The sequence below is a fragment of the Phyllostomus hastatus genome, unplaced genomic scaffold (genome assembly GCF_019186645.2).
Source record: "Phyllostomus hastatus isolate PE091 unplaced genomic scaffold, TTU_PhHast_1.1 phas_contig_57, whole genome shotgun sequence".
Lineage (NCBI taxonomy): Eukaryota > Metazoa > Chordata > Mammalia > Chiroptera > Phyllostomidae > Phyllostomus > Phyllostomus hastatus.
Window position 1 is genome coordinate 3,745,658 of NW_025333912.1, and position 20,916 is coordinate 3,766,573.

Consider the following 20,916-nt stretch of genomic DNA (forward strand, 5'->3'; position numbering starts at 1 on the left):
GTCTCCTTTTGCTGCTTTTAAGATTCTCTCCTCATCTTTAATCTTGGGTAACTTAATGATGATGTGCCTTGGGTGTTCCTCTTTGGTTCCAATTTCTTAGGGACTTTCTGGGCTTCCTGGACTTCCTGGAAGTCTATTTCCTTCCCCAGACTGGGGAGGTTTTCCTTCACTATTTATTCAAATAAGTTTTCAACTTCTTGTTCTTGTTCTGCTTCTGGCACCCCTATGATTTGCATATTGGAACATTTAACGTTGTCCCAGAGGTTCCTAAGCCTCTCCTCATTTTTTTGAATTCTTGTTTCTTCATTCTGTTTCAGTTGAGTGTTTATTTGTTCCAAATCATTGATTTGAGTCCTGGTTTCCTTCTCTTCACTGTTGGTCCTTATATATTTCATTTCTTCCTTCATTTTGCTACTGAATTCAATCAGTTCTGTGAACATCCTAATACCAGTGTTTTAAACCATAGCTACTGGAGGCTATGGTTGGCAGACTCTTCTGTATGGTGTAATTCCAGGTTGTGGGCTCCAAGCCTCCAGTGGAAGGATCCATCTGCTCAAGGTTTTGACCAACAAGCTACCTGGGTGCCAGGCGAACACCCCAGACAACATAATCCCCACAGCGCTAAGTGTGCTTCTGCACACCCCTGCGTTTGCAAAGCCTATGCACAGCACAACTCCTGCGGCTGCTCAGTCTTTCCAGAGTTTACAAACACATCACCCTTTCCAGCTCCTCCCTCCACCACCAAGGCAGTGCAGTGAAACAGTCTAACGTTTCTTCAACGGTCTGTAAGGTCGCGGGGAGTGCGCCCGCGCACACCTTTACCGCCCACGCTGGAGTTCACCTTCCAAAAACAAATTTCCTTTCCAAGGGCGAGCCACTTGTCTTTTGCTGTTACTATGAAAAGTCACTGCCAAGGTCTCTGAAGAATTGATGTGCAAAAAGAATTAGAATGGATGCCAGTCAGTGGAAGTTGCTGTTTATTCCAGCGTCCCTTTACTCAGAGAGAAGACGAGGATCTTGAAGTCAGTCGGTGAATTTGAGTGGATGAGAGGAGGGATTGAAAGCTAGGAAACAGCTCCTGCCCTCTGGGCTCGCCCACACGGAATGCCAATCTGGCCCCCTAACCCTGCTGGTTATCACTCTTCCCTTCGTTTCTCTGCAGATGCACACAGTGTCACACACGCTGGTGACAGGCTGAGAATCTGCGGTTAGCAACAGTAGTGGAGCGAATGATACAGGGTCATTTCCGTGAAATCGTGTTTCACGTTGTCTGGTGCGTGGACTCCCCACCCCCCCGCGGGCTTAACAGACCAGGGAGCAAGCCCGCCCCAAGTAGAGCAGCGTCTCCAGGAAAGACTGCACCTGACCAAGTCGGCGCACGGACACTCGCAGACAAGGTGCTCACGCTCACCCTCATTCATCTGCACAGCCCTTGAGGGGCTCATGGGGGATGACGAGCTCCCTCCGAATTTCTCAGGAAATCATAATCGGTGGCAGCTTATAAGCCGTAAAAAAAAAAAAAAATCCAGTCTTCCAACTCTAATGTCTCATTTTGGAGTAAACACGGCTCGCCAGGGGGCTTTTGGTTAGGCTGCTGAGGAGTATGTCCCCTCCTGCAGGCCGCGGCCTGCCACGCCACATGGCTCCAGGATGCAGTTCAAAGAACCTCATCATTTCATAACCATACAAGCTTATCAAACCATGCTGATTTTAAAAGAATTTAAACAGAGGAACATAGTCCAGTGCACACTATTTGGAAACAGAGGCTCTACGACCTCGCTGGCAGAAACAGAGGAAAGCTCTCTGAAGTGCCTCTGCTGTCACCTGGTCTCTACAGAGGAGCTGCTCCTGCTTCCAAGTCTGTCCCCAGGGTGGCCCAGGGCAGCTGTTTTTCTGGCGTATGATTACTGAGGACTGGAGACACCGCAGCAGCTTCCAAATCATTTCCGTCCGAGGAGTCAACTTTTCAGATGAAGTTTTACTCATATTTTCATATTCTATTTCAAACTAGTATAATTCAAAACCACAACAAAACAGGCACACAGTGCTTGGGTTTTTTTGTATCACTTCTGTGAACCAGCGCTAGCTGGGAATCCACAGCTAGGACAGAGCCGCGTGGCCCCTGGTACACCGGGACCCACATTCTCCCTGCCCTAGGGTGCTACAAGGACATAGGTTAAGGGGCCCCAGGAAGGAGGGGTAGGACTTGGATCACTTACAGACTTTTAGATCCCTCATGAAATGTGCCCTTAGAATCAGCCACTTCTCTCAGAAGCATTCGAGAGCGGTGGGTGGGTCCATGCAGGCTCCTATCTGCTGGTCGCTTTGTTTCAATTTTACCTTGTTCCAAATCCTCACCACTCTTCCCATGAAGAAGGTGATGGCAAAATCATATTGTGCCAGTCTCTATTATAATAAACATTCTTCTGAAAATTTTCACTTAAAAATTCCTTGTAAAAGTCAATAATTTCTTCTGCATTCAATGTTGCTTTTTTACCTCATCCAGCTCTCAGTTACAGGCCTTTAGCTTTTAGTCTTGAGTGAATAATCCTTCTTTTTCTTACAGAAAGTCAAATTCTGGTTTGCCCAGAACTTGATTGGTTTCATTCTTGTGTTTCTTGTCTTAATTCTCTGAGCTTTTGTAGTGGTGGTGGTTCATCTTCATGGGTATGAAAATGAGTGGGATGGAGGTTTAAATATTTATGTGGGGGTCCTATCCAGTCATGGCCAGATTTCCTGGGAGGACCGAATCTGCACAGAGGAGGGAAACAGCTCTTCCTCAGGGCCCACGAGGCCGCCGAGGTCCAGGGCCCAAGCTCTCACAGCCCGCCACCAACATTGTACGTTCTTTATGTTACCTTAATTTGCTCACTCCTGCTCCATTTCCCATACAATCTTGGAGAGGTAGCTATAGATACAGCAATATGGGAACCTCACCTCCTTGTGGAAAGCAACATCTTACTCTCTCCAGAAGAAGTTACCTTGATGCTTTTGTGATCAAGGTCAAAGCAAGATTCTAAGTTTTCTTTATGGCCAGCTGCTCAGTTCTGTTATTGTGCCTGAGAAACTAAATTTCTTCCCCAAATAAAGATAAGCTATTGGCAATTGATCCGTTACATAATATCCTGGCCTTTAGACATGGGAAGTGGTCTTATCCTTAAAAGGATTACAGCAACAGAATAAAGCCTGTAGAATGTGCACAAAATGGATGGCATACATTCGTTCCTTTGGGAAGATGGAAAACAGTCTACTACAGACCCACCTGAGGCTCTAAGTCCATGACACAGATCTTCCCTTCCTCGAGGACAGCGCGAACGGCATCCACACTGGTGCCGTAGAAGTGGCCTTTGTACTCACCGTACTCGAGCATCCTGCAAGGGTGGGACAGAGAAAACAAGAACTGTCTCTACAATCACAGTATTATTAGTAGGAGCATGAAGATAAACTCCAACAGAATAAAATGAAATATCGGACTTTGCCAACATGAAAACAGTTAGCAGATATTTGACAGGAGAAAAAAAATATTCAGAGATCTAGGACTATCATGATGACTTCTCCCAATTCTCTAAAATTTGCACTTCGCTTCTGTGCCCTCTCGGAACCCAGGGACTGGTATACTACTGTATCTATTTACATTTCCTTGGTTATTTCTTCAGAAACAAAGATAAGTAACCTTAGAAGCTTTGGGCAGTGCATAAACTGTAAAACAACTGGAGGGGAGAATCAGATTCTGAATGCCTAACTTACCTGTGACTGTACATGAGGCTTTCAAATGTTTCCTTGGACACATAGTGATACTCACGTCCATCCATTTCATAACTCTTTTTGGAACGAGTAGTATCTGTCAAAAAAGTGAATTTTTCCAAAAGATTTTAGAGTCTTCAAAATGTTTTGATTCATTACCAATATGCATTTGGATAAAAAAGGTCAATCAAGATAAATGAATGAATATATATGCAGGTAGATAAATAAAATACTAGAACCAAAAAGGAGTTTGAATTGGTGATAAGAAAGTAGTTCTCATATAAAAATTATTTAACCTGTAAACCTTTATGTAATGATCATGGTGTGGACAAGTTTGCATTAGGTATTAAGCCAGGATAGGGAGGCCCTAAGGGAACAGGAGCAGTCGCTCTGAGTTAAGTTAATTATGTGTGAACCCTAAGACACCTAAAGGCTCCCAGGCTGCAATACCAGCAATATCTTAGCTTTAGATAGTGCATTTCATAAGACCTCATTTCATCTCTCCTAGTGAGGTGAAGTGTTATTACCATAGTTAACTGAAGATTTTAGAGAGCAACTTACTTGCTCACATATGTTGACTAATAAAAAGCAAAGTCAAAAACAAGAACCTCAGTGTTCTGACTCTCCCTACACTAATCTTTTCTGCTAACACAGATTGTCTCAGATTTGAAATGGAGAAAGAGAATGACAATCTGCAGTCTTGCCTACATGCACTAAAATGAAGTGAAGATGGAGATTAGTTTTAGGGATCTCTAGAAGGGAAAGCTCGGTGGAGTCTGAATTTAGTTTAATTTGTTAATATGACCACTTTGATTATAGTCTTCAACTTAAGTAGCACCTGGTATAGAATATAGGAGTTCACCAAATCCCTAAAAGGGCTTCATTGTCTGCTCATCCATTTAGTCAACTAACACATACTGACTGAGTGTCTATGTTTCAGCCACCATGCCAGGTTCTCACAACACAAAGATAAATAAGGCACAGTTCCAACTCTGTGTCCTATACAGGCTGCAAAGCTGGTCTTTTAATCGGCATTACAACAAATTATCGTTATTCATAAAGTATTTGTGTATTTGCATTTGACAAAGTTTAAGGATAAAAAAGGTCAACACCTGATCTATAGTAGGAGCTTTAAAAAGGTTCTAAATGATAAAAGGAGTTAAGGACATCCAAAAGGCTCAAAAAGCAAATGTCATCTGGGGGTCATTTTTGTTTTTTCTTTATTCACACCTTTCTTCAGAGTCTTAGAGTTGCTACAATTATGCCACTTGTCCCATAGTTTTGTACTAAAACAAAATTCTAGTAAAACACTGTCATTCTCAGTGATAGTAAATTATGTTAATATAAACCCATGATGATCCCTTCTCCTTGGCTCCCACTGGAGTGCATTTTATAAGGTATATTGAAGTCGGTGAATTGGTGTTTACATAACCTGAGGTATTCATTTTAAACTTAAAACCAATCAATTTAAAAAGCAAAATATGATCAACAGTTTCTCACTTTGAATGATGACAATCCATACTCCTTATAATGTTCTGTGAGCATCTTATTTTCATCCAGATTATCAAAATACAGTGACTTTTTGGTAGCTTTTTTAAAGATTTATTGATTTTTAGAGAGAGGGGAAGGCAGGGAGACAGAGAGAGACACATCAATCAGTTGCCTCTCATATGCACCCTAAATGGGGTCTGAACCCACAACCTGGGGCTGAACCCACAACCTAGGCATGGGCCCTGACAGGGAATTGAGCCCATGACCTTCCGCTTTGCCAGACAACGCCCAACCAACTGAGCCACACCCATCAGTACTGAATGAATGTTAGCTATTGCTAAATTTTAGTGTTTGAAATTGAAATGCCATTTATATGATTGTTAAGAAATGGGAAAAAAAAAGGATAAAATTGCCCTTTGATAGCCTCATTAGTAAATCATTTCCCTCTATTAAAATACATATAATCAGGGATTTTTGCTTTGTTTTGTTTTGTTTTTGTAGTGTTTGTTTTTGAGATTAATGCCCATGCAAACAGTACTTGGAAAGCACAACCTATGGGATGTGATCATAAAGCAATGTTTTCCTTCTTTGTCTGTCACTGCCCTTTTGAGCAGCAAGACCTTCCCCTGGCCCTCGATAAAAACCGAACCATTCCCATGACTCTGCTGATCACTCTTAGGCTAAAAAATAAAAAAAGTCCATCAGTCATATAACAAAACTCCATCTCAGTTTAATAATTAAAGTCCATCCCCACGTAACAATTAAAATTACAAACTTCATTTGTATTTTAGGTTTCTCCTCCCCACATCTTGCTCAGACTTGCTGTAATTAGAGAGCCTGAAGTCAGAGAAGCAAGTAACATTCACTTCTTTCCCATTTCATGGCATTCCTACTGCTCTTCCCCTGGTTTTATAACTCCCCAAGGCTGGAGTGCAGAGAGAGGGTAGAGAAAGCAGGGCCGGAAAATTGTTACTTAACAGATGCTGGCTGCCATTGGCTCCTTTAGACTTGGCAGATGTTTACTCTGCATTACCAGAAAGATCTGGCTCTTCCTCTCCCCCGGGATGTTTGAGCAATTTTGCAAACCCTGCCATCACCATACCCCCACTGCTGAGTATCTCAGATCCATCTCTATTCCAGCTAGTCTTTTGTGATTTCTTCCACACCCTGAAGTATCTGAGGGTCTGCTTTTGGCCTCTTTCTGCTGAGGCTTCCTCTTGGGCAGAAACCAAGACAGCCTCAAGGTGACTTTCTCCCACGTTATCCACCTGGATCTAGTCCTTGGGAAACATCACAACACTTTTGCTGTGACAGCCTCTGAAAGGGCAGCTACTTCCCAAACTACAGCCATTGGTCACTTCCTCTAAGCTCTCCTCCTTTAGAATTTTTTAGGTATAGTTCAACACCTAAATTGCAGGAAACACATATTAAGCTCTTTAAGTGGTTTCCCTAAATTCCTCTGTCTTGCCTTGAGGCAAAGGGGAAGCACCCACAAGCTCTTCCCACCAGGTATGGTAGAATCATACTTATAAATTTATACATTATATGTGCATATATTATAATTTTAATTAAAAAAAAAAACAAGAGTCAAGAGCAGTGCCAGGAAGAGAGTAAGTACTGAATAAATGTTAGCTATTATTGCTAAATTTTAGTGTTTTTGAAAGGTCATTTATATGATTGTTAAGAAATGGCAAAAAAAAAAAGCAAAATCGCCCTTTGATAGCTTCGCTAGTAAATCATTTCCCTCTATTAAAATGCATATAGTTGGAAATTTTAAGATCTACCCCATGTCTTATGTTTTCATGACAAAGACAATATGGCATAAGTAAGTGAGCTCAGTGTACCTGTAGACACAAAGAAAATTTTACCAAAATGTGAATTGGGATGAAAGAAAAATGAAACATACGCGGCACAGCACTTTGAAAATGGTTAGGATTAAGTTCAATAAGTTGTCTCCTCAGTTCATTCACTCCAACACCAGAAGGCCCTAAATACAAACAGCCACATACAGAAATCATTAGATGTGGATAAGTGTAGTTATGTGATGAAATAATTTCAGTCCTTCTACTAAAGACACTTGAGAGCAAATGTTCTTAGGGAAATTACATAGATTTCCACCTTGCGAATTGGAATGACCCCAGAAGACATCTGGGAACTTTCCTGGTGACCTGTGGAAGAACCCACACTTTTTCAACATTCAGAAATGAGATGGGGAGTTGCCAGAACCTGTCACCCCAACAAACTTCATCTAATGTTGGACCCTGCGTGAATTCTCTGGCCTCGTTTCAGGTCATCTGAGACAACCTGCCTCTCCTCTCTAAATGAAGTCTCTATCATGTCACATCCCAGAAATCAGACTCCACAGTGGCAGGTCCCGTGATTTACAGAAGTCAGGGGCACATTTCCTGACAGGTGAGTCAGCACCACCTGTGCCACTGGAGACAGGGCTGACTTCATGCGTGCAAGCCCCATGCAGTTTCACAAGGCCCACACTTAGGATACTGCACTTGGTGAAATGCTCTTCTTTTGCCACATTGCAATTCTTAATAATTTTTGAATAAGGGGCCCTTGCATTTTCATTTTGCACTGTGCCCTGCAAACTCTGTAGCTGGTCCTGGCCGTCAGCCATGTTGTTTGCTCCATGCAGACCTGCCTTGCTCACAGCTGGAACACGCAGAGAAGATGGCAGTAAGGTGGAAGTTATTGCTGCTGCAGGAACCAGCTTTGGGGAGATCTTGGTCGCAAAAGCAGGTCATCCAGCACTGTATTTGCCTTGTTCTTTAGCACCAGTGCTACAGTCCAGGACTTTTTTGACATTTTTCTAAAGGAAGTGCTTACAAATATCTTAGAAAACTAGATCTTAACAACTTGTTGTCTTATACAGACTAATGGTCCAGTCTGGGAGAACACTCATCTATGCTTATAGAACAAGTTCTAAACAGGCATAAACACAAAACCAAACAAAACCATCAGCTACAACCTCATCACAACACAACTTGTTATGCAAATTCAAATACACTATGGCATGTCACATTTAATTGTAGACAATAAAAGCATGATGCAATAATGTTTTGTTTATAAACGCACACATAACAGAATACTTTTTAAGGTGTTTACATGGCTATCCACAAAGAGTTCCACTTTTACCACTACACCCAACACAAGACCAGTGAATCAAGAAGGAAAACTTCACTGTGGATGGGGGGAGGCCTGCCTGGACCTACCCACGAGCACGATGAGGCGGTGGCTGTCTGAAGGGCGCCGCTGGTACCTCACCACCTCCTCGTAAGGGGCGCCCAGTGCGCTGCTGCAGCTGCTGGCACAGCACACACCTGCGCGCAGCTGGCTGAGGTGGGACTTCCGGCGGCAGAGGCGCAGGCTGCGGCGGAAACCCGCTGGGGAGGGCGGAAGTGCACAGAACATTAGATGCAGGGTGGGAGATACCCTTTCCAGCTTCAAACCTGAAGGAGCGCACAGCGACTGAGATTCCAAAGTGTTTATTAACACAGTTACATCTGTCTAAAACTAGAAGAAAGGAAGCAATAGAAAGGAAAAATAACAAAACGCCCCACACGTTACCTCTAATTGGCACCCAGGGCCCACTATGTGCCAGGTGTTGTACTGGGTGCTAGTCATACAATGGTCAACTAAACCAAGCCCGTTTCCTCATGCGATTTACACTTTATGGTGGAGGAGAGACCAATATCAAAAACAAAAATAAGTGCTTAGAAGAAGGATTGGTGGTTAGAGAGTTGACGAGGTGCTTCTTCAGGTAGGTGGGTCAGTTAAGTGTCTGAAAAGCTGACATTGAGCAGGTGTCTGGTTGAAGTAGTGGAGCCAGCTGAGGAGGCATCGGGGGAAGAGCAGTCTGGGCTGAGGGAACAGCAACTGCAAAGGTGCAGAGCAAGGAGTGCACTTGAACCACTTGAGGAAGGTGCAGCATGGAGGCCTGTGTAGCTGTGGGCAGTGAGCAGTCTGGCCGGTGGTAGGAAGTGGTTTGGGGAGGAAGCTGGGGAAGCCACAGAGGGCCTTGGTCCAGTGTTAGGTTGAGGTCGAAGTGGGACGGGAAGTCACTGGATGGTCAAGAGATGGGTGTGGCATGATTTGATTTATGTTTCCTCTGGTTGCTGAAGCGGGGATGTAAATGGTAGGCACAGTAGGTGTAGACTCAGGGACAGCAGTTAGGGGGCTACTCCCAGACAAGGGGGGCTAGTGGCTCGGGCCAGGGTGGAAACAGTGGAGCAGGCTTATTACTCACATCCTGGAGGTGGGAACACTCAGACAGAGACAGGCTCAGTGGTTGCTCACAACTGTGTGTTCAGTGGCAGAGCTGGACATTTTAGTTGTGATTTCCAAACTCCCAGAATCCTGCTTAATCTGCCCACCCAGCCACAGGGCTTTCTGGTAGTTCCAAAGCTGTTCTTAGGTCCTCTCAGTAGTTAGAGCTAGGGACTATATGTATGTATCACTCACACACACACACACACACACACACACACCCCTACATTTTTATCTATAATGTTAAAACCATGAGTTCACACCAGTACCTGCAATGCCAATTCAACACTACGGGTTTCGTTTTGGCATGCCCACCCCCTCCTTCAATATGTGTAACTCTTTCTCTAACAAAGAAAACTGGCATTTATTACCCTCAATATATTGACTCATTGTATCAACAAAGAGCACCTGTGCAGAGGGTCGGGGGACAGACTGTGTCAGCAGTCTGGCAGAAAGTGTCAGAGCCCAAGCTGGGGGGTGGTGGGTGGGGGGCATCTTTGCAGAGGCTGTGGGGTGTCAGGGAGTGTGACAGCAGCTGCCTCCTCCCTGTACTCTGTCCCTGACAACCTGCACCAGGCTGCATCGTCCCTGTGTAGGAGCCCTCCTCACCCTGCTCAGGCTCCGATGCCTCATCCCAGCCTGCTTCTTCCCCACCTTTGTGCAGATACCTATCCTGTTCGGCCTACCCAATGGCTTGGCGATGAACTATTCTGGAATGGATGCAGAAAGGTGGCCCCGTGTCTCGTTTCTAAACTCCCCCAATGATTCCAAGGAGCACCAAGCCTGGAAACCAGCATCACACTAGGCAGACCCTGCAGCCTGGCCCCTCTCCCACTGGAGGAGGAAGCCCAGTGCAGGTTTAAACGAGTGGTGCCTAGTCCTTCAGAAAGCTCTACCCAGCTGGCAGATTATGAAAAGGTGGCTCTAGAAACTAAGTTTAGTGGTCAGAGAACTAGTCTCTTTAGAGTAAGATTCACATGTTATATAACTGTCTGAAAGAAAACAAAAGATTTATATTTGATAAATAATTAAGAAATATCTTGTGGAAACCAGATGAATAACAAGAAATGATCAACACATCACAAGGAGAAGGGAGCCCTTCTCTTTGCAAAAAGATAGAGGGAAACCAGAACAAGGAACAAGTTTGGAAGTGTCCATCAGCAAAACAAGCTTTCAGAAGAATGTCAGGTTAGTATGACTATAACTTAGGAAATGACAAAGACCCACCTCTTATTAATCTGTACCTACCGATAAAGAATTTCTGACCGTAACCAACAAATTCCTCCTTGTCTGGAACACAGAGAATGGCAGGAGCAGAATAGGTGGAGGAGGAAGAGAAGTTTACTTAGAACAGATGCGTGAAATTATCTCCAAATCTCAGTGACACTATTCCAGTAGATGGCAGCACAGCTGTGTTAGCCCTGAGTGGCTTGTTGAGGAACATCCTAAGCACTTTCCACCCTATCACGGGTGCCAGACTGTACGGAGACACTCTTCAGAATTGTAACATTACACTGAATATATTCTGTCTAGCATGGTTAGAAACAAAAACCTATTTTAGGCTTATGTAAGGTTATAAGAAAGATTGAATCACGGTAAAAACTTAAAAATTGGGTACACATTCTAAAACATGCCCAGAGTAAACCGATTTAAAAAAAGAACAGATAAACTGGCTTTGGCTGTAACTTGTAGATATTGATTTCTGTGGGCCCTATAATTATCTTCTTTATTAGAGATGGGTTTTTATTTTCTCCCGTATAAAATAGTTCCTTCTGTATAATCAGTATTTGTTCTACAGCTGCCAATTATTTCATACTGTCCAAGAATGTGTGAGATAAGGAGTGAGGAAAACTGTGCCACTGGCTTTGAAACTCCTGTCTCTGCTTTCACTGGGGGCTCAGAAAAATTGTCATAAACTCTAGGAAAAAATTATAGAAATATCATTTCCAAATTACTTTTTACTAATATATATTTCTCTTCACTTATACAACTTTGTCCTGATCATTGAAAAATTTCAGAGTGGGGAGGGTTGGGTGGGTGGGCTGGAATGGGAGTAAATTTCGGAAGTGGGGAGGGTTGGGTGGGTGGGCTGGAATGGGAGTAAAAGGGAGAAAATTGTACTTGAACAATGATTAAAATAAAAAAAAGAAAAATTACATAAAGAGCACTTGTTCATAGAATGAACTGACACATACAATCTTTTTTCTTAACCTTTGTTTTTGTTTTTTAAAAACACACATTTTAAAACATTGGATATAAGGAAAACACCTTATCAATTTCATCTCTGGTAAAGTAAGCACAGTTTTCTAATTGAAATATGTCAGTAAGTTTAAAAGGAAATGTTTACTTAGGGATATATTCATCAAGCTGAATTTCTTTCATTGTTTATTTAAAAATATTTTCAATGAAATTGAATATTTCCTCACTAATTTCACCCTGAAAACATCATGTGTCTTAAAATTTATTATGTCAAGTATTCACTTTGAGGCTCTTGAAAGACCTTAAGCATAGCTTTATTTGACTTGCCCAGCAAATAAAAACAATTACCTTCTGAAAGTTCCTCTGGATATTTGGATAAGTGTAAAAAAAGACATGAAAAAGTTAAGCCTTTGGGAAGATCAAGGCAGCCATCAAATAAAGACAAATGACAAGTTAGGCATTTGTGTGCCCCTTGGAGAAAGTGGTAATTTGCGTGAGTCTTTGCAGAACAGCACACGGTGGGGGCCCCAGAAACTCACTTGCCCTGACTGCTGTTCTGGGGACAGTGACCTATTCTGCAAGTTGCTTATCTGGACTCTCCCTGAAACCTTTTTATCCATGAAGACTCCTCTCTGCTTGGCATAAAATGAGGCTTGGAAGAGATAAATTATAGGAAAGGAATTGATGTGAGCCTCCACTCTCCTTATCCACCAGAGGCTGAAGTGGCTGAAGTCCTGTGAGGTGGAGGAAGTGGGCGGGGGTAGGCGCTGCAGTGGCCTCTGGCCTGAGCCTCCTTGTTCCTTACCTTTCCCTGGGCCGATGCACACAGCACCATCTCCAGCTGGCCCTTTGAGGACAGGCAAAACTGAACATGGACATTTATTTGTATATGGTAAGAGGAAGAGAGAAATCATCTTAATTGAACTAGGGATAGTATGCCAAAGCCGTTATAGGCTGATGAAATGGAGCAAATGAAAGATCCCACTGTTCTGTGGGATCTGTTTTCACGAATGATGTCGCCATTATTTTGAGGGACAGACACTCGATGATACCATGTGTCATCAATAATAACAAATAACATATCAAAGAAAAAGAAAATAATTGATTCAGTTTTCATACCTCACTTTCCAGCTTATTTACTATCTGAGTGGAGTAGACAGACTGCGTGGAATAAATTATTCAGTAATTGCAAAATGATATCTTTATTCTGTTCAAATGTTTCTCTTTATAATAACTGTCTTCTAAACCACCAGTCTTTTCATGTTAGTCTTATGAAAGCTTACATAACTGTTGTGTATCAATGAACTGCTCACTTATATTTGTAATGAGCTTCATTCAGCAGGCAATTCAGAACATTGTGCAGGATGGTGTCAGAGACAGCAGGACGTCTAGCATTGCAGATCCCCACCAGTTCAAGGCCGGTAGTGCCCATAATCAACTGACAACTGAAAATGCCCTCAGAGTTCCCAAACGGCCCTAATGGTTATGGTGAAATTCACATCTCACAACTAAGCTGTTGGTGAAGTTAAACAATTATTGTGTCATATCCCTAAATATGTGTTTAAATTACACCAGCATCTGAAATACTATATACATTTTAAAACAGTACCAAATATTCATTTTTTACTTACCAGACTCAAATGTTTCTTCATCTGTACTTTTCCATGGAGGCAAAAACCCAAAGTGTCATTATATTACTAGCCATCCTGAACCTGTATCTTCATAGTGTGATTTCCTGACCCTATGCTTTTGCACCCACACCAACTTTTAAATTTTCTTCCTGAATCAAGGCCAAGTCAGTGGTGTCTCTATGGCATATATAAACCTTCAAGAAGATTGCTGGTGGTAAAAGTTGGGCCATGATGTCAAGCAGGGGTGCAGCAGGAGCTTTCAATAAATAAATAAATAAATAAATAAATAAATAAATAAATAATTAAATAATTAAATAAATAGAATAAATAAAGTAAAAAAGAGGCTCAGACGGGAGGGAAAGGCGGAATGTCGGGGGAGCTCCCATAGACTGTAGGATGTTGCACAGCTTCACCTCCAGGAAGCCTGCAGGTGTAGGAGGGATACTCCCTGCCTGAGCACTGGGGCTCCGTAAGCCTGGGCCATGTGGCAAAGAGAAGTATGTGAATGGTTTGAGTGTGTAGGCTTGTTTAAGTGACAAAGATGATAAAACCCAACTTTCTCATCAGTTAAAATGCACTCATTATTGTTTTAAAGAGCTACTAAGGATAAAGAAGCTAGATTTTATATGGAGAGCAGCTTGAGCCATGTAGCATCATCACCAATGCACACACTGTAACGGAGCATTGCTGCGTGCAAGGCGTACTCACATGTGTGAAATGAAGTATTGATAAAGCTATTCACTGTAGCATTGTTTACAAAAAAAGACTGCACGTGGGTCAAGCATCTACCAATAAATGATTGCATAAATGCATACTTACTTAGCCAAGAAACTGTTTAAAAAATATGAGATGGATTTTTTTGTACTGAGATGGAGTCATCTCCAAGATATATAATGCTAAGTAAAAACGCCAGGAAGAGAATAGTTTCTGTAGTGTACCATCAAAGGGTATTTGTATTTTTTTTAAGGTGAGGATGACGGTGGAAAAGAGGAGAAAAAATATATATACATCACTGCTTTTATATGCACAGAACACGTCTGGAGGGATTGTGGAAGAACCTGAGAGCATTTATGGCCTCAAGAAAGAAAACTGAGGGGGACAGTGGGGAAAGAGAGGAGCTTTTTACTGAATATAGTTTTGTGGCTTTTGAATTTGAAATATGTGAAAGTATTGCTTAATAAAAGTTTTAAATTGAAATTATAGAAAGGAAAAGAATATTACTGAAAAATTTTAAAGAACATAACTTATACTTGGAAAAACAAATATTAATATCAGCATTATTCTGTGGTTAGTCTAGGAAGTATATGTGAACCTTTGAAATATCCACTATTTAAAGGCTTCATATCGTTCTTCAGTTTCTAAAAACTAGTTTAGCTTATTGTTAAAAACAAGACAATAGTCCCAAAATGGAGTCACTCATACTATGCCTCACATCACCAAACTGAGACTTACCTTAATTATAATTTGACCTCTCCTGGCTGACAGACCCCTGCCATCCCCAAGGGAAAAGGACCAATCCACTCTTTAATAAATGATTGCATAAATGCATACCAATCTTTGCTTTTTCCACTCTTTGCTAGTATAACTTCCTTGTTCTCACTCCCTTTTGTTCATGAAAGTCTTTTGTTTAGTGTAACTCCTCAGAGTTCCTTTCTATCTGCTAGGTGAGATGCTCACCAATTCATGAATTGTTGAACAAAGCCAATAAGATCTTTAAGACTTACTGGGTGGAATGTTGACTTAGCACCATAAAACCAAGACAAAGGCTTTCCAACTAGTCCCCCAACAAAACCCAAGCGATTCTTGAGGCAATCTTAGTTCTGTCACTAAGTATAAAAAAAATCTTTTCCCAATTTATAAAAAAATTAAGTATAGAAGTATAAAAAGGTTTTATATATTTCTCAAATTTGGAACCTACTATTTATCTACACTAGAATCCACTATAAGATGGCATCAAATGGTAACAAAATACCTATTTTGCTTTTTAAAAATTTGATCTCAATAATTTTATAGTATTTCACAAAGAGCACGGTGGTTCCCAGCTGCTCCACCTGAATGTTACTGAATGTAACACCTGAGTGTTACTAAGTGTTGCTGTGATCGTTTCCAAGATATTGATTTCCAGAAGGTGGGTTTGGACCTGGAGACATTCCCAGAGCTGCGCTTCCCTTCCAAGTGTCAGAACCACGGAACAAGGACAGGGTGGGCATTCATTTCACACAGTTCTTCCAGCGGGAAGGCCTGTGGCCCCTTTGGCTGACTCTGCTTGAGAAACTCTACAGAGAGAACGGTACCTGCTTCCACACATTTCTCGTCAATCCTCATGTCGTCCTCTATAAAAGAACATAGAGAAAAATAGAACTCAAAATGTGTTAGCACCACAAACAAAAATCCGTCCCTCTAGGCTTATGCCAATAAAACACAGACCACCTTATAATAATGAGACTCTTACAACCATTGCTAACTCAGAGGGATAGAAAGGACTCCACTGTATTAAATGAAAGTATATGATATGGGAACCTACATGATATAAAATGCTTAAAATTTGAAAAGCAGAAGGCTTTTGAATGCTGGACAAATTATTATAATTTGCCTCTATAATTTGCCTCTATGAAAAGTTTCAGTTTTCTTTCTATAAATGGGGATAGTAATAGTACCTACTGTATAGGGTAGAAATAAGTGAGATAATGCATGAAAAGTTCAGGTACCTGGTAAATACTCAATAAATGTTAACTATTTTTACCTTTATCTTGGGTATGTATAAGAAAATAAAAGAACATAACTTTTAAAAATCATTCATCCTGATACTGAAAACTCTTTACAACAGCTATTTTCAACCCATGTGCTGCAAGAATCTTTGAAACATGTGATAGCTGACTATTTAGTCAGGAGCAGTGACTTCTTCTCCCTTAGATTGTCAATTAAAAGATGGCAACAGCCAACACAGTAGCATCAGGTGTGAACGCCCTGCCTTGAACCATAAATATATAGGTCAAATAATAGAGTTGCATCTTATTGATCATGCTGCATGATAAAGTTGCATCTGATTGGTTAATTCTTGTTACCAGAAATCCTTATATCCAAGTACAGACACCTGAATTTTTAAATAGCCACTTTGGAGCAAAAAAGGTAGATAATTACTATTATTTTTGTAAATTAATAAAAATTATACCTTTTTTTGTCAGATCAGTTTTTTGGTGTGCTGCAGAATTTCAGTAATTACTTTATGTGTGCCATGAGATACAAAAGATTGAAAATCACTGCTTTACGACATGACCCAAACCCAACTGTGAGGGCTTCTCTTCCTCACATATCTCATGCTCCTGTTAGATAAGGTATCGCTGGTTCTTCCTCTGCACCTATACTTATGTTGTTCCTTTTGCCTGTGATGCATCAAGCTCCATCTCAAACACTGATCAAAATGAATAACCTTGCCATGAACAGAATGGCATTTTCTTCCTACAACCTTGAGCTTTCTGCTACTGTGTGTCTATCTACCTTGTAATAGACCATTTGGGTCTTTGCCTTATTTACCCTTCTGTATAGCTCCTTGAAAGTGGAAATGTCTAACTTTTGCATACTTTGCTGATCTTCATACAGTGTCTTACACATAGTAATTACATGAATTATTTATTAAACTGAGTTGAATTTACCTTTTAATATCAAATCAGTGATTTGAATATATATTCTGAAAAAATATCTTTTTTATTTCAGCACTGTACATCCTGTGCCTAGACAGTGACCAGCACTCCTGCAGTGATCAGTAAATAGTGGTTTAATAAATGTCTTATCTATGTTCTAAAAGTAATATTATACTCTCTATAATAAAGTGTAATATTATAAAGTGGCACTTGTCACTACCTTAAAAAGGCACATCATTAATTAATGCTTTTAAAATAAAATATTCAATATGAAAGATTTTCTGAAAGAATACTATTTTATAGAGGTAGGGACACAGACAAACAAGCAACTAGCTGAGGCTTTTGACAGTGTCATTCAATGTCTTATATTCATTTAGAGATTATTTTCCAGATTAGTAATTTATAACAACAATGAGTTCATTGGTTCCTAGGACATAACTAGAGGTTTGTTTTTTTTTAAGGCAAACAAAAATTACCATTGTCATTCCTGTTTTACAGAGGCCAGCAGTGAGTCTACCGTACAGCACGAGTAGTCCTGATTTTTCACATTGGTAGCTCTGTGATCTAACATAGCCACTGATTGTACTCTCCCAAAATCAGTAGTTCCACACTATTGGCTAGGGCTGCTGTTATGGACTCATTTGTGCGCCTGCCCTCCCCCGGCTGCCAATTCATTTGTTGAAATTCTAACCTCATTTGGAGACCCAGCTTTCAAGGGGGTAATTAAGGTTAAGTGAGGTCATAAGGTTGGGGCCCTAATCCAAAAGAATTAGTAGTCTTACACAATAAAAAGAAGAGAAGTCACCAGATCTCTTTTTTTCTCTCTTTTTCTCTTTGTGCATTTACAGAGGAAAGACCATGTGAGCACACAGAGAGAAGGCGGCCATCTGCCAGACAGGAAAAGAGGCATCACCAGAAATCAACCCTGCTAGGAAGACCTTGATCTTGAGCTTCTGGCCTCCAGAATGGTGAGAAAATAAATACTGGTGTCTGCTATTTGAGCCACCTGGTCTGTGATATCTTGTTATGGCAGCCCGAGCAGACTAAGACAGCAGGCTCTTTACTACCAAGACCACAGAGGCCTGGCCCTCTCCAAATGCCTGCCCATGCTCCTCCATCCCCCTTCCAGTGTCAGGGATGAAATGCGGGTGGCGGCCAAGGGGACTGATTTTCTCATTTCTTTCTCCTCTCCTCAAGCAGATAGCACCTGACTTTCTTGCTTTTGTGAGTGTGTGTGATGGACATCATGGGTCACCTCGGTGTCTGAGCACAGAGAAGGGCAGAGGTAATAACTGGAGGTCCCACCTGCCCTCGGTGCAGGGCCCTCAGACAGACAGAAGCTCCAACCCAGACTGCAGTACTTGCAACTTCTGACAATGTTCTTACCTTCACTGAACCTCAATCTTTTCATCCATAAAACAGGAATAATAATACTTTCTTACAGGGTTACTTTGGAAACAATGTGTATAAAGCACTTGACACAAAACAGAGGAGTGATTTCATGACTTTTGTTGAATTCTTGCAATGCGCTGTGTTAGACTCTGGGACTGCACACTGTAAGTATTGGTTCTCTTTTCTTTCATTCCTCTCAGTGTTAGGACAATTACATTGTGTGTGTGTGTGTGTTCTTTTGAATGACATCTTTTTATAAATTAGGGTATTAGTAACTAGAATACTACTACTAGGTACACAGTAAAAGCTTAATAAATAGCGGAACTGAATTGAACAGAATGAGAACTATAGGAAATTTCTAGGAGACTTTGGAGATGAGGGTTTTTTCCAAACACTATTTCTTACCTTCTTCCATAGATGTCACTGCACACAGACAAATGATTAAAGCAAAGAAAGAGAGAGTGAGAGAGACAGACAGACAGAGAAAATGTGTATATTAGTCTATGCTCAGCTTCTCAGATTAACTTACTTAAAATAAGAAAAGCAAATTACCAAAATTATAGTAATTAATATTCTGGACTTATTCTGTAGAAATTTAGTAAAGATTTAATAACAAAATAAGTGAATAGCCTATAGAACTAATATATTTATGAGCCTTGTTTTTTAAAAATGGCGGTCTACTTGTTTCTGGCAAATTCTTCTCCTTTTCACCCCAATAAGCTATAAAACATTGCACTCTACTCCCTTCTGAGTTAATATGCTTAGTATAGCATGTTTTAGAAACTAGTGTCTTCACTGGAAAGAAGGAAGGGAAGGAGGAAGAAAGGAAAGAAAGAAGGAAGGAGGGAAGGAAAGAAAAAGGGATGACAATCCCAACTGACTCTTCAGTAAATAACTTTTAAATGACCATCTGCAAATTAACATAGTCCTGGAATTTTTCATTAACTCTTGATTCTAAAAATGTCTAAATCCTTTGACTCAGTCAACTGCTCCTGAGATTTCTCTTTCTTAAGGTAACACTTAAGCAGAGCAGGAAGATAAAAAAAAATATATTTATTGCAGAATCATTTACAACAGTTAAAAGGAAAAGAAACGATCTAATAGTTTAGAAAATGATCATGCCCCATCCGAAACCTCCCTGTGGCTCCAACCCTGGTGTTCTGGACTCAGAGATCTGTGAGGATAGTAGTAGGGTCTGCAAGCTCTTTTCAGGACGGACTTTTCAAAACCTCTGATAAAAATTGCAGTCAGGCCACATGAGCAAATTAAGTGTCAACCAGTGGACAGACTAGTTACCAGGTGCTGACTAGAAACTTTATTAGCATTTCCATGCGTCTTTGAGAAATGAAATAGAAAAATGAATCAAGGAAGTGTTTCAATCTGGTTTGGTAAAGAAACTTTTTCAAAACACAGGGACACAACCAAAATATCACTATGAAAATTATACCTTAAAAATGTTTCTGATAATATGTTAAGATAAAATAAAGATAAAAAATGGTATTGTAGCTGTTAACTACAACCATGCAAACTATATTTTCAAAACTGGAAGGTGGAATAAAAATATAGTCAATGTGAGGAATTATAAGAGTGTTTTCTTTTTTCAAAAATGTCTCCGTAGTTGTCATTTTATCTCTTCAAGGAAAAAAAAAAGATTAAAAAATGATTTCTGGCTTAGAGAATTGAGAAATAAAGTGAGGACTTTCCCTGGTCAAATCTGACTCCAATGCCAAGTTGTCTTCTCTGTGCCCCTTGCCCTCCTCCAGGCGCCCCATCCCGCTGGATAACTCCTTTCCGGGGGTCTGTGTGAGGGCCGCTTCTGACTGGCCCTACTCTGCGGGTTCCAGCCGGGCTCTGCAAGCTGCAGCGCCCTTTGTGAGGCAGTAAGGCCTTCACAAGCATTTGCCACCGTGGATCCCTTTACTAAGCATTCCTCCCCTGGCATCTGGATGATACTGCCTAGCAAACAAATTACATTCATTAGGTGATTATTCAGTCCCATGTTTATTCATCGAAGGCACGCACAACCGTTAATCAGAGCTCCTGAACAGTGCAAACTTTAACCACCCTAAAGAGAACCTGTATGAAGGTTGGCGTGCAGCTCTGCAGCCTTGCCTGCCAGTGCATGCATGCGTGTGCTCGCCTTAGAGATCTCAGAGGACTTCGCTTGGAGTGATCCCTGAAGGTGTCACAAACACAAGAACATGTGCATTTTCATAAGCTGAAAATTCTTCTAAGTCCAAGGAATGAATGTCTGTGGTAGGATTTCAGATGGCTGTCTGGTTATTGGGGGGGGCAGTGGGGACATTTAAAGACCCTCCCTTGGGCAGAAAGCCAGCCTTGGGAGAGAGGGAGCCAGTTTCCCCAGGGCGCACACGCTGGGTTCGAGGGGGCGGCACACTCACAGATGGTTGATTTGAGGTGGGTGTCAGGCTGGTATGGCTGAGACCACCAGGACTCTCGTTGCTTCCTAAGGGGGGAAAATACACTATGAGGAGAAAAGAATCAACCCAGGTAAACCCAAGTGAAATAAATCCAGGATT

The 20,916-nt window shown here is 41.2% G+C and overlaps 1 protein-coding gene across 1 annotated transcript in view; it reads right to left on the reverse strand.

Annotated features, from left to right (window-relative positions):
- The window catches only part of MPP4 (MAGUK p55 scaffold protein 4), a 42,727-nt gene that overhangs the window by 3,611 nt on the left and 18,200 nt on the right, over window positions 1-20,916 (reverse strand). The window contains exons 11-19 of the mRNA XM_045847562.1: window positions 20,779-20,843; window positions 18,782-18,799; window positions 15,638-15,676; window positions 12,061-12,075; window positions 10,762-10,803; window positions 8,460-8,630; window positions 7,142-7,222; window positions 3,748-3,841; window positions 3,263-3,371 (exon numbers count right to left, since the gene is read on the reverse strand). Coding sequence (XP_045703518.1) covers window positions 3,263-3,371; window positions 3,748-3,841; window positions 7,142-7,222; window positions 8,460-8,630; window positions 10,762-10,803; window positions 12,061-12,075; window positions 15,638-15,676; window positions 18,782-18,799; window positions 20,779-20,843 — 634 coding nt within the window. The remainder of the gene's footprint in view (window positions 1-3,262; window positions 3,372-3,747; window positions 3,842-7,141; window positions 7,223-8,459; window positions 8,631-10,761; window positions 10,804-12,060; window positions 12,076-15,637; window positions 15,677-18,781; window positions 18,800-20,778; window positions 20,844-20,916) is intronic.